Source organism: Sceloporus occidentalis, unplaced genomic scaffold (genome assembly GCF_023333645.1).
Source record: "Sceloporus occidentalis isolate IW3139 unplaced genomic scaffold, rSceOcc1.0.p SCAF_107, whole genome shotgun sequence".
NCBI classification, from domain to species: Eukaryota; Metazoa; Chordata; class Lepidosauria; order Squamata; family Phrynosomatidae; genus Sceloporus; species Sceloporus occidentalis.
In genome coordinates, this window is record NW_028317087.1 from 2,955,630 (window position 1) to 2,971,053 (window position 15,424).

Here is a 15,424-nt window from a genome sequence, read left to right on the forward strand (position 1 = left end):
TGATTGGCCCCAAATTTATTCTGAAGCATGACAACGATCCCAAATATACAGTCAATACTAACACTCCCCAAAGATGTCTGTCACATTTTTGTAAATGCTACCTTTTACAGTTGTGAACGCTAAATAACCGGATTTACAGCTTACAATAAGCAGCGCATATGTAATATAAACCCGGCTAATATGCAAATGGGGAAAGGTATCCTAAACTCCTTTTTTCGGGATCTGTCTGATTATTGCTGCCCTTTGGGTTATCTCACATATTAAATTGCTCTTGTTGATGATTTGTTCTTGTACCCACTGTAAGTATGTTGCCCCAAATTCTTCAAGTCAAGGACCTATCAGTAAATCATATTTTCAATGTGTCTCAGAAATCAATATTACTCTAATTTTGTTTAACTGTACACTTAACATCAGCACAGGAAAAAAAATCAATGCCGTTGTGGGGGAAAAATGCTGTCTGGAAAAAGTTATTTTTCCAAACCTGCATCATACATTATAAGTTATGTGTCATAGGTTAATGTACAGCAATATCAGTGAACAAGACGAAACAAGGGATATCGCTTACATTTTGTCTTAGGTGATATCATTCTTTTACAGACATTGTCAGGAAATGACTAATAAATAATTATAATATTGTAACATTCACTACAAACAAAGAAATATACAAGAGATACCGAATATAGTTGGATGATAAGTAGAACAATCACATGCCCTATCTCAGAATGCTCAAGTGAATCTTTACAATTACAGGAGTTTATACACTAATTTTGTCGCAGTTTTCTTATTCCTTGTGCTCTATGACCCATTTACATTTTGTTTAAGCTTTATTCTGAATATAAAGTTAACTAGAGTACATTATTTACAGTTGAATTTTTTAAATCTAGAAACTAAAAAATGTAAACAATTTGTTAAAGTTCAATTAGTGTAAACAATACAGTATATTTTTGTTTTGTAGAAATGTTTGATTATGTAGAAATGACAGGTCATAGAATAATGTTTATTGCAGACTTTAACACGTAAGCTTTTGCAAGGGCTGCAATAAAAACTAAAAAAAATAAAAAATAATAAAAGAAAGAGAAAGAGGGAAAAAAAAGGAACAGTTTGGTTTTGAGAAAGAAGGAAATGGGAAAGTGAGTGAGAAAGGTAAATACAGGCAAAAAATTAATGGATAAAATGGGTGGGAAAGGGAAGGTGATGCAGAGAGACATGACATTGGTGGTCTGCATGAAATAAACTCACCTTATCATTTGAGTGCTGAGCCTCTGTTTCTTTATTTTGGATTCATTGAAGGACTTGGTGGTGCCCTGGTTCCTGCACCATCTCACTCTGAGTGCTGTATTCCAACCTTTTTTTCTGTGTATGACATTGGTGGTGGGACAAAAGCCTAGGAGGTATACCGTGGTCTGTAGGCATTTCAAAATAATAAAACAAATCTTAGAGACAGAGGGAAACTCACAGTTTAAGAAAAGCAATATTCCTGATTCAGCATAGAAAACCTCTGTCATCCCCCTATTATATAAGTTGGTTCCTGTGATCCAATGTTTTGTGTTGCAATGGAATTCTCACAGCTCAGTTATTATTCATCAACTCTAACATCAGATATAATTTACAATCATATAGTTGCCCCATAAATTATATTTAGCTTTAAATTGTGTGATAAGGCACTGAGATGACATGCATTGCACACACAAAATAGTCGGTGTCTTTTTACATGCATATTTGTGTTTGTATTAAAATTAGGAAAAATACAGAATAGGACAGCTTCCCTTTAGTTCCTGGAACATGACAAGCCATTGCAGAATTTATTCCACCAGCGACTGGATGCCAGCTTCTCCATGGGTCAAATTTCCATCATCAATTAAACCTACCAATGTTTCTTCCTTAGAAAGCACTAAAGGTCTTGGAGTTTAGCAAGTGTCTGACAATAAATGTATAGATGTGTTTCAACACAACAACTATGTCAAACTAACAAGGAAGCCCTTTCAGAAAACACTTAAAATAATTCTGTACTCTCTCATGTAAGTAATTACATTTAGAATGAGTGATGATATAAAGAATGAATTCTCATAAAACTAGGCAGTTGTTTTACATGCATAATTCCATTAACTGGATTATTAAAGTAATAGTTACTATTACCAATAGGATGACTCTTGGGTCAGTACTGGGACGTCTTCTAGACAAAGTACAGGAGCGACGTTTATTTCAAAGGAAGAGAAATTCACAAGAGGTCATAGTACATAACGAGAGAGCTGGCGGTTTGGATGTAATGTAAGGAAGTTTTACTTTACTGACAGGGTGGTAAATAAGTGGAACAGCCTTCTGGCAGTAGTAGAGGTCAATACACTCACGGAATTTAAACTTGCATGGGATAGCCATACAGTTATCCTGAATCTTAGACAAGACCAAAGACCATTAAAGTTTGAGCTTTAAATCTGTGATCATAGAAAGACTAGATGGGCTGGGTGGTTCTTATGTTTATACGACACTGTAAGAATTAGCAGTTTTTAAGATCCTGGTGTCCCAAATGGAGAATGAGAAAAATAGCTGGTGCCCATATGGCTACTGACCTCACCAGTCGCATTGAGTCACACTCAGCGAACTTTGTGGTGATGGCGTGCATAACAAAGACATGGAGTTTGATTTACACCAAAGTATTTGGATGGGACAGATTTTTCCCATTTGGAGGCAAACAGCCTGAACTCAGCGATGCATTACTCCATGCAATTACAACTCTCATGTTATCATCTGTAATCAATAAAATGCCCCTCTTTTATATTAGCATGTAAGCTCCATGGTTGGCTGTAATTATTTCTTCTGGTTAATGTCCATTCTTCAGTTTCAAGGCTTTCTAGCTGGCATCTTCTGAACCTTTCTCTGTCAATAGCCCAATGAAGCTGTCTGATAAATACTCAGAAGTGTATGGTGTTCAAAATTCTTCATGTTATCTGTGTGCGTGTCAAAATCTTGAATTATCTGCCCATTGTTTCATTTCCGCAAGCCCTTTATTACCTTTTTTAGCCACATGGGACATCTGATAAAAACCTCCAGATGGAAATTGCAGGTCATAGGCAACATTAACCACAAATTACTGCTCTTTGGGGCGAACGGGTTAATATTTTATTCATCTCGTTGTCATTGTGTTCTGCCTGCGGTAAAACTACGCTGGTAGAAGTAAGACATTATCTGTGCCTTGACAAGCATTTTCTCATGAATTGCTTCTCCTGCACAATGGCATTTTGTTTTCTGTTTTGTCTCCTTGTCTTCGAACATTCTTTCTGATTTTAAAAGCTCCTGAATAGCAGAGATGGGGTGAAAAAGTGTCTTTTAAACTTTCAACCTTTCTTCGTGTTCGTTCGACATTTAACATGTAACTTTGTCTCTCTCATGGGATAAATTATCAGCGTCTATATTCATATATATATCTTTATTTATCTGACCTAAATAATGGTCTTATAAGTACAGAAAATGTAGTAAAATATAATAAATTTAAAATCAAACACTCCATACCTCTTTTTCCTACTTCATTCTCCTATTATATTTAAACAGACACAATGTATTGAATTAATTAATTAATTAATATCAAAACACATTAAAATATATATAATTTATAAACTAATGTCAGTGGCAATTTATTATTTAATTCAGTGGAGATATATTTTATAAAATATTTTTAAGATACTGTATACCTCGCCATATTGATCCTTATTATTATTTATTGTTTCATATAGCGTTATCAAATTCCTTATGTCATATAGCACCAAATTTACATGCCTGGTGGATAATGCTGTTTTGTTATTTTATTTCACTATAAAATACAAATAAATTGCAACAATAATGTAAGAAATAAATATATAAAATTGAACTTACCTAAATAGATCTGTTCTGGAACAAATCTAGCATCAAATCAATAAATAAAGCAGTATTTCAAAAAAAAATTCTATGTAAATTAATTTATTGAGATGGCAGCCGATCCAATGTTTTGATCACAATTGAAGGTTTTGTTGTGGGGTACAAGAGATCGGCAGCCTGACAGTTTCTGTAGCCTTTTGATAGATGGAATTCAGTTATAATTTCATTTTGTCTGTGTTTATATGTAGGTATCTGGTGTATCTAAAATGAACAGCCAGGGAATAATATGTAGATTTCTACTGGATAAATGAGATTCTGTGGAGCGGACAAAGGGCTTTTTTTGGATAAAGCTTTAATTCTATTTGTGCCGCTTTGGAAATCAGAAGCTTTTTTTTGCACACTTGAGTTTTATTAGATTATTGCTCCAAGATGGTCTCATTTTCCTCCCAGACGCGTGGTGGAAGGCTGGTGAAGCAGTTGGCCTATAGTTTAAATAATCGAATTAACCATTTGGTACAAGTTTTAGAGAGGGCTCACATGTAAATAGAACAACTTCAACAAAAAAGAAGGCTGGAATCTGTCAGACCGGGATAAACCCTCTCCTGCTTTCATCCATAGAAGAGATTTTAAAAGGCAACAAAGGATTTTTACATCGGAAAAAAACAAACCTACTAATACTACAAAGAGGGAAATGAAGTCTATAGCACTTTTGCTCACCGAACCATGCTGATTGGTTTGAAAGCTACTGCTATACGAAGGGGTGGCGATTGTTCATTTAGAAGAAATGGGGTGAAATGAATAATAAAGAAGGGACTGTGTGTTTGACCAACACAGACAACGAGGAGGGATACGGGTGTCAGGTAGACATCACGCACCGTCACTAATGTACTTTGCATAGTGACAGAGTGAGTGTGGGTAAGGTTAGTGATGGTTATCTACAAAAGCGCTGATAAAATGCGCAGCTCGTGTTCAGAGACGCACACAACTTAACAAATAGAAAGTAAAAGAGATAAAAAGGAGCAGTATTTTTTTTTTACGTAGGTTGACGATATACACAGAACATATAATTTGACCCCACATTACAAGCATTTGGCCCATTTAGTCTGTCTGGTTTTATTTCTGCTTTAAAGACTCAAACCTTAATCAGTCCTTGGTCTTGTCTTATTTTCTGGATGCTGTATACCTATCCTGTCCATTATGAAATTCCACTACTGTGTTAAGCTTTACCACCTTTGCTGGGAGGACTTTTCTCTTATCTGCTACCCCATTCACCTAATACACCATCTACACTGATTACAGAAAAAACAGCTAAATGATAAAAATTGAAAGGTATTGTGAATACATCATTCCTGCGCACCCCTGAACAACCCGTATAACAAACATGAAGCTGAAACCTATTCAGTAAAGTCGACACTCTGAAAAATAAAACTGAGTGAAAAAGAGACAAGAGCAGTAGTTAAATAATAGAAATATTTAATTGCATTTAAAAGGTTTAGAAACAGCTATTTTGTCTGGTTGGTTTTTGGTGTCTGGAGACAAGGAAGACGCAGCTCAATAGAAAATTGGAATATGTAATTCATGCACCTTTACATCAGGTGAAATAGGAGTTCTACATTCATAACAGTTAGCAGGGATGAATATAAACGCTCTGCAGAAATAAAATACATATTTGTTCGGAGTGCGGCTCTTGTGCCGGTCTCTATTGGTTTTTGTTGTTGCTATGTTTTGGGTGTTGTACTGTTTATGTACAGTGATTGTGTGAGGGTGCAACCTCCCTTGCTACAAACAGCTGTGGAGGGAACTACCTAGCCCTGCCCACTTGTATATTCTGATTGGCCAATAAACATATCTCTATAATACTCATTGAACTTTGTAAACAGGAAGCCTGACGATTAATGACAGGAAGTTGATGGCCAAATTAATACTCTAAAACAAAATAGTAATACATTTAAGCAAATGGCGCATTGTAAAGCTGTTGCATGTCAGTAGCATGTATTATCTAATAAGCAAAACCTAGTTCTAAACAGATTTTGTCACATGATTACCATTATCACTTCCATAAATAACATGCATTTATTTCTGCAGAGATTTACAACCCTATTATGACATCACTAAGTTTGGGGTTTATTTACCAATTAGTTTTCATTCTGATGAGTTAGTTTCCATATTAGAGAATATACACAATACTTTCCCTAACATAGAATACAATGTGTTAAGCATTCATAAAAAAACATAGATTAGACAACAGAAAAAAACATTGGTCCCAAGTAGTCTGCCCATTTTTCCCAGATATAAAGACTCAAATCTTATTTAGTGCCTGGATTGAGAATAGCCTTATGTCTATCCCATGCATGTTTACATTCCATTATTGTGTAAACATCTACCACTTCTGCTGAGTGGCTGTTCCACTTATCTACCACCCTCTCAGTAAAGAAATAAAATGACATTTCAAAAAATTACAATTCAAATAGGATTTAATTTTAGAACCTGCACCCTTATTTATTTATTTTTTGGTAGTTAAGGAATTAAACTAGTTATATAGCAAATAATATTTAATTTTAGGTTCCTTAAGGTGCATGGGATGTACATGTCTTTGGAACTAAAATATATAAATATTTATGAAAAAAATATTTAAACAGTGGAAAATAAAATGAAAGGTACAGTTGCAATTATTTTATCTAGATATTCCCTAGAAATTAATAACACATTAAGGGGAAACCCCTTATATATATATATATATATATATATATATATATATATATATATATATATATATATGAATTGTAACACAAATTAAATGATTTTTAAAAAGCCATGAATAATCATGACAACATCTATATAAAAAAATAAGAAAAAATAGGAAAAAAACATTACATACCTTTAAATTAAATTAAAAGTTTTTTTTACCATTTCAGAAATAATATCACATCAAACAAAATATGAAAATATGTACTAAAACATGACTGATCAGATTCCTGGACTGAAATATTACCATTTACATTTTGGTACATCATTTTATAATATTATTATTCTTTGTATAATGCAAAATTATCTAATATTCACAAAATTTAAGCAGTATTTGTTATTGCTTCTTACAAAAGGATTTTTTTTTTTTAATTAGAAATCAAAAAGAATACAGCAACTTAATTGCTTTATTCCTTACCAGCAGATTCTGTTTTCATTAAATGCAACATCACATATATATATATTTTATTTTAAATCACAGTGATATCGTTCACAGTGATAACAGCTTTGCTTGTTTTAAAATGTGTAAGAATGTACAGCCAACATTTTATTGTTACTTATATGTATTCATTCATATACTATAGTTTTGTTTTGTTAAGAATTACATTGACTGAAGAAGAATAATAGGTAGGCTCCTTTAAATCATTGTTTTGGGTGGGAGTAAAAAAAGCAGTAGGCAATAGGGCACATAAAATGACAGAAAACATCACTATTTGAAATTCTTTGTTACAAAAAAAATCCATTAGTTTGTGCAGAGGTGAATAGATACCATCCTGGCCAAACTGTGTATTGATATTCATGAGGAAGAGAATCCATAAAGATAAATTCTTGCTGTAAGTGCACTTGGAATCACATCACTCTTTGCAGGCCTTTACATTAAGACTACAGAAGACTGATGTTTCTCCTGCTATTCTCCCCTGCTGTCTGACCACCAGAAAAGAAATATAAAAGAAAAGGGAGAATCCTGCAATTTGTCATGAAAACCTTGTTCTTTTTTTCAATCCCACTGCTGCCACCAGCATGTTCACCAGTAGCCATGGAGCATGTGCTCTTTATCAAATCCACATTGTGCAGTATGCATCTGCAATAAAACTATCAGGCTGTGTCATAAAACTCTCAGTGCTGGTCTTAGTGGTTTTAAACTTTATAACTTATTGTGCCTTAAAAGCACATCTTTGTTTTAATCAAGTACTCTTCGAGAGACTTTATTTTATAAAATGCAATAAAACACCAAGCAGCTAAAGACTTCCAGTCTAATGTGCTTGTTTTCTCTATTGACTCCAAGCTCTGAATTAAGCTGCTTGTCTTGGTAAATACCGTATGTCTTAAATACCCCTATTAGGGCTCGTATGAGTTTGTTACTTTAATTACAGCCTTGTTAAAGACCGAATAAAAGAGGTTAATGAATGAAGCAAAACGAATTATCCAAATGTTACGATCATTTAAAACATAACTAGTGTTTGTTGTGAAATGACCACAGATTGGTGACCATAAGAAACAAGAAAATATATATTTGGTTGGTTCTAGATGTTCTGCCACAGAGGATACCAACAAATGACTTAAAATGAATTTATGAGCATTTCTTTATCCCATAGTCCCCAGGCAGTGGGATGGCGAGGGTCATTTGCAAAAATGCCTGTTCTACAGCAGACTGAAACCAAAAAGGGCTTCAAAATTACAGATTAATCCACAAGCTGTTAAGTGAACGAATATTATGACGAATAAAACGTTACAAAAATTCTACATTTCTACAAAGTGTCAGAGAGGGAGAATTTTAGATCCTTGAATATATATATATATATATATTGTATAAACAAACAAATCCATATTATATTTGGAATATTCTGCATTTATACAAAAAATTGTAAAATTACATTTCAGCACTGCTTATTCCTGTACTATATTCACAAAGCTTCTAAGCCCTTTTCCACCTTTCTATTATTTATTGTAAATTGTTACAATATGCCAAGCACACGTACAAAATAAACACATGAGAAACTAAAGGGACTGTTAAGGTGATAAATAAAAGCCATCGCCCTAGTTGCCCAGGCGCTGGGGATGCAGGGTGCCTGAGGAGTGGGCTGCATTTAGGTGACCAGTCCCCGGTCCAGCAGGTGAAGGAGGAGAAAGGAGCCCGACTCACCCATTGCCCTGGCCGTGGTGCTGATGGTGCCAGTCCCTCTACCAGTACCTGTACCAGGGGAGGGGAGGAGGCTTGGGGGTGAAGTTGCCTGCCTTGAAGTTGAACTAAAAACCCTTACAAAAAAGGCTGTTTCTCTGTGACATCAACCCTGGGAGGAAAGCACAGCTTCTCAATTTATTGCCGAAGGTATACACTATATGATCGGTTAAAATGGCTTAAAAGCTGATGGGGGGAAATTGGATCAGGGAAAATCGTCACCCAAGTTTCATTATTTGCAAAGAGAGTGATTGAATTAAAGGGCAGGGAGCTGCTCAGACGGGAGGATGCGGGGCTCGGTGCGTAATGGTGCGCTATTAAATTCTAATTAGAAATGCAGGAATCAATGATAGGGAGGTTGGACAGCTCGGTCCCCCAGTGCCAGCCCAATAGACTGATGAGTTATTGTCATGTAAAAAGCGCCAGCAATAAGACCAACCGCTTTGCTATTGTCCAAGTGGAGAGAGCCAAGATTATTATGAGGACTATATGCTCTGGAGACCTCAGGCAAGGCATCTCACAGGAGGCTTTTTCATAAAACTAGGCTCTGCTGGTAGTAAGGAGGCCAGTCCTGAAGCAGGCGTGGAGCAGACAACATCTCCCATCACAGCCACCTTCTCCAACCAGACCCTCTCTTATTCTCTTTTTTCCCCCTTGTTGGTGAGACATCTAGAACCTTTTCAATGTATAAAATGGAATATTCTTACCTCAATTCCTCTGCCTACGAGTCTTGTATGGCTGGGATGGACACTTCAAGCCTGGCTTCGGCTTATGCTGACTTCAGCTCCTGCAGCCAAGCCAGTGGCTTCCAGTATAACCCAATAAGAACCACTTTTGGGGCCACCTCTGGCTGTCCATCCCTCACCCCAGGATCCTGCAGCCTTGGGACCCTCAGAGACCACCAGAGCAGCCCCTATGCGGCAGGTAAGGACTCTACAGCCTGCAGGAAGATTTCTTATGTGTTTTGTTGTTTTTTTGTCTCCTTGTATATAGGAATCCTTTGATTGCATTTGAAAATGGAAATGTGTTTAGTATTTACCAAACGAAATTTGCTTACACAAATGAAAGAATTTATCACGTTAGAAGCGATTGCAGGCGAGGTGTAATTCGGTTACATGGATACACTATCCTAGTCACACCCGAACCGCCAACAAAATTATCTTAAGCTGCCAAAATGATAGGCATAATTTATTTACTTTGCGATGAGACGTAAAGCTTAGCAAATAATTAAATAACCCAAGAGGAATGCTCATCACTGTCCTAAAAACTGGTCATTCTGGAGCGAGCACTGTCTTCTGGATTCATCTCTCAAATGTGGGCATCCATTCGTATCATCAGATCACTTGATCCAATCCAGTAACATTTCTTATGATTTTAGTTAAATATTTCAGTGAAAAGGTTTTCAAAAAGTGACTTTTAAAAACTTTTTTCGTTTTATACAAATCATTTTTTACAAATGCAAAACATTTTTTTTCAGATTTTAGAATGTTCAAACTAGTGGTTAATATTTTTTGTTAGGAAAATTAAGCTTTTTTGTAAAACGATTGCGGCGTTTGAGTAGTTCGTTCGTTTTGATTGTTTGTTAACATATGAAAGTAACACTGTTATCTAGACTTGTTTTATTAATATTTTTTTTATTTATTTTTTTTCTTCTAGTTCCTTACAAACTCTTCACTGACCATGGAGGACTCAACGAGAAAAGGAAACAGAGACGAATTAGGACCACTTTTACCAGCGCCCAGCTGAAGGAGCTGGAGAGGGTGTTCGCAGAGACCCATTATCCAGACATTTATACCAGAGAGGAGCTTGCCCTCAAAATAGACCTTACAGAGGCCAGAGTCCAGGTAAACAAAATGTGCATCTTTCATCTGGATTCCCATTAGTAACACCAGAAAACATAATTTTTAATCATCCTGATACTATTAAACAAAATAAATAAATACAGATTTGGCCAAAATAATAAAATAATAAACTTACCAAAATAATAATAGATCGTTTTATATAAACAATTACCTATTGGAATAAAGTGTTCCTATAGAATTAATAGAAATGTTCTACTTGCATTCTGTTTGATTGTGATCAGTCTAGTTGCTCAGACTTAACCATTGCCAATTACTCTAGAAGCATTTATTTGATGTTATTTTCTTCTATGGTGGGTGATTTGGGGGGTTTATTCTATTTAAGTTGTAGCAGTGGGGCATATACTGAAATATTTCTGTTTTTGACATGTTTGGTATGTTAGGAATAGTTTGAGGTTGGGCTATCTGACAGTTTGTAAGGTTCTTAAGGACATTTAATGTTGACTGATTAGATAGGTAAGATAGAATTTGAGGTGATGCTTTATGGTGGATGACCTGATTTTAATGGAATTGTCTTCTTGTTTTTCCCCTTTTTGTTACACCAAATCATTCTCCTTTCCTTATCTGCTCTCCGTATCAATCTCCACCTGCTCCATCACCTCCCCGCATCTCCATTTGCCGCCACTGTACAACATCTATGATCTCTCTATGATCTCTCCTCCCCAAAATCATATATGCACCATCCTTACAACCATCTACCTCCACATTCATGGTCTCTATCACCTGTACCCACTCTTCTGCACCCCTCCATCCACACCATACCCAGGTCTGGTTCCAGAACCGCAGGGCCAAGTTCAGGAAGCAGGAAAGGGCAGCAGCTGCTGCAGCTGCCGCCGCCAAGAACGGTTCATCTGGCAAGAAATCCGACTCCTCCCGGGATGATGAGAGTAAAGATGCCAAGAGCACCGACCCTGACAGCACCGGGGGGCCCGGGAACAACCCCAACCCCACCCCGAGCTGTGGAGGGGGCCCAAGCCCAGCGGGGTCCCAGGGCAGTGGAGTCCCACCAGAACCAGGCAAAGGAGGGGTTCAGGGAGCAGGAAACATGTCATCATCAGTGGTGGGTGGCACAGGAGGGGCACAAGGCTGGGCAACAGGTCCAGGTGGCACCATCACCTCCATCCCTGACTCCTTGGGAGGTCCATTCGCCAGTGTGCTATCTTCCCTGCAAAGACCCAACAGCACCAAAGCTACTCTAGTGAAGAGTATGTTCTGAACTCTCTGCACCTTGTCGTTCATTCTAGACATGATCTTTGCTATGGCAGCTGCTGATTTGTTATTGTTCTTATTAAAAACACTTAGAACAATAATGACCAGGGACAGGCCTCAGCCGTAGCCACCTGAAGACAAGGACTACCTTGAACTCAACCAACAACTTGGGGTTTGGGCACCACCAGGGAGGGTGGTGAAACTTCAGGACCTCAGGTGTGGGACCTGGTTTTTCAGAGCTGCTGCAGGGGGATAACGTGGTGTGCATCACCCACTAAAAAGAACCCCGAATTTGTGACTGGTACCCCCCAGGGTCAACCTACTGGTGCATAGAAGTACAGATGCGAAAAAAAACTTTCCAGGTAGACCCCTGGCCACTACTGACTTCAATCCTGATCATCCTTTCATGTGTATAGCAAACCCTTTCACTTCCAGAATGGGCTGCCATGGAAGCAAGTGAAAGGTTAACGCATAATAGTAAAAAATATTATAAATCCCCATCATTTCAAGTCTACAAAATTTCTAAACTGAACATTTTATTTATAACTTGTATTCCTCCAGTAATTGTGGGGAGGAAAAAAATAATTTAACTTTTTTTTTTTTTTTTTTAAACCTCATCATCCCATGACTAATTTGCACTGTGTTGCAGGGTCTGTCTGTATTATTGAAGGATGCATACATCTGTTACAGATGTAACAATATATTTATTACATTCTTTCAGCTAATTCTATTGTTTTCTTTTGGATTTTTAAGGCACAAAAAATCTAGATATTAGTTGGATGTTGACCGGTATGCTTTACTCTTTCTGTGTCTTTTTACGGCCGTGTTATGTGACAGTTGTATAGTGTTAATAAGTACACTTTTGTCTAAAATAGTTGAAAGTAAAAAATGTTGAATCCTTTAGTCTTTGCCGTGTCTTTATGGAGAAATAAGGATCTCACGGGTTCTGTTCATTGTTTGTTCGTTTAATTACATCTTTTTTTATTTTTTATTTCGTTTTGGGAGAGACCATTTCACAGATTATTCTATATTTTTGTTCCAGTTAGCATGCGGGCCATCACTTCTGTTTGAATTTGTTGTTAAATCTCATTAGTTCTGTCTGGGACTTTCCAAGTTATTTATATGTTGTTATTATGAATGCTTCTATTTAAAAAGGGAACACTTTCAATGTGTGCATTTTTTTGTTTTTCGCAAGAATGTGTCATTCATTTGATTGTTAATAAAATTACATTTTAAAGAAGCTGACCTTCTACTCTGTACCAAGAGAGACAGATAAATAGATAGATAGCCATAGATATTGATCAATATATATCTAGATGATAGATAGATAGATAGATAGATAGATAGATAGATAGATGATAGTCATAGATATAGATAGATAGATTGATAGATCTATCTAGTCATAGATAGATAGCCAGATAATAGATAGATGAACTAGAAAGATTGATGATAGCCATAGAGATAGATAGATAGATAATAGATACATGGATAGATATGTAGATAATAGCCATAGATATAAATAGATAATGATAGATAAATAGTCATAGATAGAGATAGATAGATAACAGATAAATAGATGATAGTGATAGATAGATAGATAGATAGATAGATAGATAGATAGATAGTCATAGATATATAGCCAGATAATAGATAGATGATAGATAGAAAGATAACAGATAAACGATAGATAAATAGAAAGATAGATGATAAATACCCATAGAGATAGATACATAATAGATAGATGGATAGAAAGATAGATGATAGTCATAGATATAGATAGGTTGATAGATAGTCATAGATATATAGCCAGATAATAGATGAGCTAGATAGATATGCAGATAATAGATAGCCATATATATAGATAGATAATGATATATAGATAGATAATGATAGATAGATAATGATAGATAGATAGATAGATAAAATATACAGACATGCATTGTGGGAGGTCTTGAGAAAGGTCCAAAGGGATAATTGCAACTTGACCTTTGACTCCTTCAGGTTTCAATGATTCTTATGTATAAAGAAGCCATCCTATATTCTTAGACAATATATATATATACATATATATATACACACACACAAATACTTATATATATTTCCAGTTATGGTCATATATACACATAATATGTGAGACACATACTGTAACTTTGTAGCATAAATGATGAGGAAATCTTTTGAAAAGGAAAAATAATGATCACAAGCTAGCAAATTTGAATATTTATTTTTAATTTAGCCGGGATATATGTTTTAGTTAAACCCATGCGGTTATAATAATGTTGTATGAGCGATTTGTATGTACATCGGATGATCCGCCTATCCAGCTACACACGGAATATTACGATACACGAGCTTTACAATCACATGTATAGAGTATAGGAGCGCGCACCGCACAGACAGATCGATAGATGATGAGCGTTTCGGAATCCGTATCGCGTTATTAATATACTGTTTTGTTGTTTTTTCTCTGTAATCACTTATTCTTAATATTATTAACCGTATTAAGGGACTGAAGGCTCTGATATTTGCCTGAGTAGTTTCAAGTTGCCGTATTATTTCAGTGAATCCCATTCTTTTTCTAGGGTAATGACGTCATGCGGAATTCGAATTGTTTAATCGGAGCATCACCATATTCGGTCACTAATCCAATTCTGCTACAGAAAAGGGATTGTGTGCACTGTCCGTGTAAACATACTCACTATGGGTTCCGGGCGTATATTTGTGAAGCTGGAAAACCCGATGCAACACACGGCCTCAGGACTGCAACTCCTATCATTCTCAATCACGCGATTTTGAAAAGATCTTCAGTCTCACTACCACCTTTATTTTTGTATGTTTGTGTGTGTGTATCTATTATAAATGTGTGCGTGTGAAGATGTTATTCACAAAACGGTAGATTACACAGGATAAATAAAACATTTAACGCTATAAGTGTAATAATTCTGAAATAACACAAAACCTACCTTAAGTATGGCTAACTTTAAGTACAGGAGAGAGATATACACACATGATATATATACACATATATACACATATATATATATACAGAGAGACACACATGATATATAGAGAGAGACACATGAGTGAGAGAGAAAGGGAGAGAGAGAGAGAGAGATACACACATTATATATATATATATATATATATATATATATATATATATATATATATAGGGAGAGAGAGAGAGAGATACTAACATTACATAGAGATATATATATATATATATATATATATATATATAGATACACACACATTATATATATATGAGGGAGAGAGAGAGAGAGACACACGAGAAAGAGAGAGAGAGATAGAGATACACACGAGAAAGAGAAAGAGAGAGATAGAGATACAAAGGAGAAAGAGAGAGAGAGATAGAGATACACACGAGAAAGAGAGAGAGATAGAGATACACACGAGAAAGAGAGAGAGAGAGAGAGAGAGATAGAGAGAGAGATAGGGAGAGAGATAGAGATATAGAGAGTGAGAGATACACACGAGAGAGATACACACGAGAGAGAGAGAGAGAGAGAAATGATAGAGATAGAGATGATAGAGATAGGCCCTGACTGGGCCTATTTTAAGG

The 15,424-nt window shown here is 35.9% G+C and overlaps 1 protein-coding gene across 1 annotated transcript; it reads left to right on the forward strand.

Moving 5' to 3' along the window:
- Window positions 1-9,456: 9,456 nt before the first annotated feature.
- LOC149283270 (paired mesoderm homeobox protein 2B-like) lies at window positions 9,457-11,848 on the forward strand. The gene is made up of 3 exons (XM_089497813.1): window positions 9,457-9,697; window positions 10,430-10,617; window positions 11,399-11,848. Exons 1-3 carry the CDS (start codon window positions 9,457-9,459, stop codon window positions 11,846-11,848), a joined length of 879 nt encoding a protein of 292 aa, XP_089353939.1.
- Window positions 11,849-15,424: the final 3,576 nt, after the last annotated feature.